Here is a 2,550-nt window from a genome sequence, read left to right on the forward strand (position 1 = left end):
CACATATTCATCTGTGACTAACACCATAACCCGGCAGTGTCTGTGGTGCACAGTGTTCAGTCTCAGAAAAACCACCCAATGCTGCGAATCTCTCATGGACAGCCTGCCACCAACAGTGCTAACACCGCCAGTCCCAACAGCCTGAGACACACCAAACAGACCTGTTTCCCAATCAAATGTGGCAGAGTGGAACTAAAAGTGTCAACTCTCTCAGCTAACAGGCGAGGTGAGCGACTTCAGGGTCAGACCCAGGAAAGAAACGTCCTGTCTCTGTGTTAAACTCACTCTTTTTTTTTTTTGTTAACCACAAAACCCAGATTGGCCAGGTGTGCCAATGTCATGTCAAAGCACGCCAGCAGTAGCCAGTGTTCCAGATAGCGTCCAGGTGGATGCCACGCTCCCTAAGGCGACCATAACTGCCTCGTCACATGTTTATAATGACAATTCTGTTTTGTTTTATTTTAACAGCTAGCAACTCATTGTTGTTCAGTATACTTGCACTGGGGAGTTTTTCTCTACCCTCATCCAACGGAACAGCATGTGTGGGCAGACTGCATGGCGGTGGATGCTGTTTTTTGAAGAAAATAATTTAGAATTTATTTTATGTTGGGTGGCACAGGCATAGCTCTGGTCACAGTATGAATGTAGGGCCCTGAGGCATTATCATATTTTAGTGTGTTTGTGAATATATGTGAGACATTGAAATCAATGCTATGAAAGAGAGCCCCAAACTTTAACACCCACTTTCTCCTACTGGAATTAGGAATGGCTCAGTGGTACAATATTTAAGCCTAAAGAGGGGTATGTTCAAGGAAGGGAAGAGAAAGTAGTAGAATGTAGTGTCACCTGGTCTGTACGGAGTCCCAGAAGCTGTGTTGGACTCAAACAACAGCCCAGCATCGTAGAAGACACCCATACCATCCTTCCCTCCACCTGGTGTGCAGCCTGTGTCGTACTCCTCTACAGCATCCCACACCTGGGCATACAAGACATGGGGTTACACTGATTACACAAGATAAACAGGCTAAGGGGTTCACATGTTGTAGACGTCACCACAGTTTGTTGATCAGACACAGAAGACAAAGAACTTCCCATTCTCCAGATGAGTAACAGTTTTTGGTGGGAGTGTGTATGTGGTGTGGTCAAAATGGGAAACATATACAAAAAACAATTACACATTAGGCTGCCATTTACAAAATGAATGAAACAGCCACAGAAATTATCTAGAAATAATGTTAAATATTACTCTGGTCTATGACACCAAAAATAGTTGCATATTTATATATAGTGCATGTTGATTACTCCAAAATGAGCACAACGTAAAAATATCTGCGTAACATTTAAGTGAGACTACTACAATATATGAACTATAAGCTGTAACCTTCTTACATATTAACACAAGTCAGCGTTATCTTAAACAAAATTAGCTCAAAACTTAAAGCTTTCTGATGAACACTCAAATAAATCCACACAAACAATAAAAGGCATTTAGTATAATATCATTTACACATACAGGCACAGTCACACAGGTAGTCTACAGGTAAAACCAAACTAGCTGTAAACTGTTAAACTCAATCTTCCACCAAGTATTACTGTCCAGTTGAATCACTCACTTCTCGTTGACTACCAGCGAACGTGGCAGGTAGATTGACAGTGATACCCGCCAATTGCAAAATTACTTTTTCATTTGGCGGGTGGGCGGGTTTTCATTTCATGCCATGTATGTGAGGTATCAACGAACTCAGCAGAGACTTCCTTTTTTATTGGGAAAGGTTTGGCCCAACCCCTATGCTTTGGCCACGCCCCCTTTCACAGCTAATGAAATGTATGACGTAGAGTCTTGTGCGGGGTGTCATTGAGTTCCCTTTTTCACTGGTGCGATTTTTATTTTTTTTTAAACCACTGTCACACATTGTATGTCTTAAATATAAATTGAAGAAATTACCTTTTTCTGGGTGAGACGGTGCTTGTTGTTTAGGACGTGAACACCTTTGTCAACTGCCACCAGTCCCACGGCGGCCCCTGGGTCTCCAGTGATCTCCAGACCAAACATCCTGCGAGGCTCGTAGGATGGAGCGGGTTTTGATGATTCCAGCCTCAGCTAAATGTGAAGGTGAGGTCAACGAATGAGCCGACGTTAAAGCAGTTAGTTAGATTTTTTAAATATTCTATCGGCGTCTCACCGAGCCCATGCAGGAGTCCTTCACATCCACCCACACCGAGTCTGATACCACCTCATTGCCGTCTGTGTGGTAGTAGGCTATGATTCGGAACGATGGCAGCATTTCTTTCGTAACAGTGACTGTAAGGGGAATCAGTATTTGGTCTCTTGTCGTCTTGTAACGCCCATTTTTTACCAGTTGACCTCTGCTCAGGATCTATGGAATAGACAACATCAGTTCTTATCCGACACATATAGACTACAAAGGTTATGGGATGCAACAAAAAAGTTATACTTGCACACATGCAGGTGTAAAACATCTCTCACCAGATATGTGATGTCAATGTCATGATTGTCCTGCCTCTTGAGGATGAGGCTGATTTTGAGGT

At 42.9% G+C, this 2,550-nt stretch overlaps 1 protein-coding gene and 1 long non-coding RNA gene across 2 annotated transcripts in view; one reads left to right on the forward strand and one right to left on the reverse strand.

The window, feature by feature from the left end:
• LOC116697857 (complement C3) overlaps positions 1-2,550 on the reverse strand; it is a 36,224-nt gene that overhangs the window by 22,141 nt on the left and 11,533 nt on the right. Inside the window, exons 13-16 of the mRNA XM_032529384.1 lie at positions 2,489-2,550; positions 2,184-2,378; positions 1,946-2,101; positions 847-976 (exon numbers count right to left, since the gene is read on the reverse strand). The exon at positions 2,489-2,550 is cut by the window's right edge and continues 33 nt beyond it. Of these exons, the coding sequence (XP_032385275.1) occupies positions 847-976; positions 1,946-2,101; positions 2,184-2,378; positions 2,489-2,550 (543 nt within the window). The remainder of the gene's footprint in view (positions 1-846; positions 977-1,945; positions 2,102-2,183; positions 2,379-2,488) is intronic.
• LOC116697861 (uncharacterized) overlaps positions 1-2,550 on the forward strand; it is a 25,637-nt gene that overhangs the window by 8,802 nt on the left and 14,285 nt on the right. Inside the window, exon 3 of the long non-coding RNA XR_004334063.1 lies at positions 258-261. This is a non-coding gene — a long non-coding RNA (uncharacterized LOC116697861). The remainder of the gene's footprint in view (positions 1-257; positions 262-2,550) is intronic.

This window comes from Etheostoma spectabile, chromosome 11 (genome assembly GCF_008692095.1).
Source record: "Etheostoma spectabile isolate EspeVRDwgs_2016 chromosome 11, UIUC_Espe_1.0, whole genome shotgun sequence".
In the NCBI taxonomy this organism is placed as follows: Eukaryota; Metazoa; Chordata; class Actinopteri; order Perciformes; family Percidae; genus Etheostoma; species Etheostoma spectabile.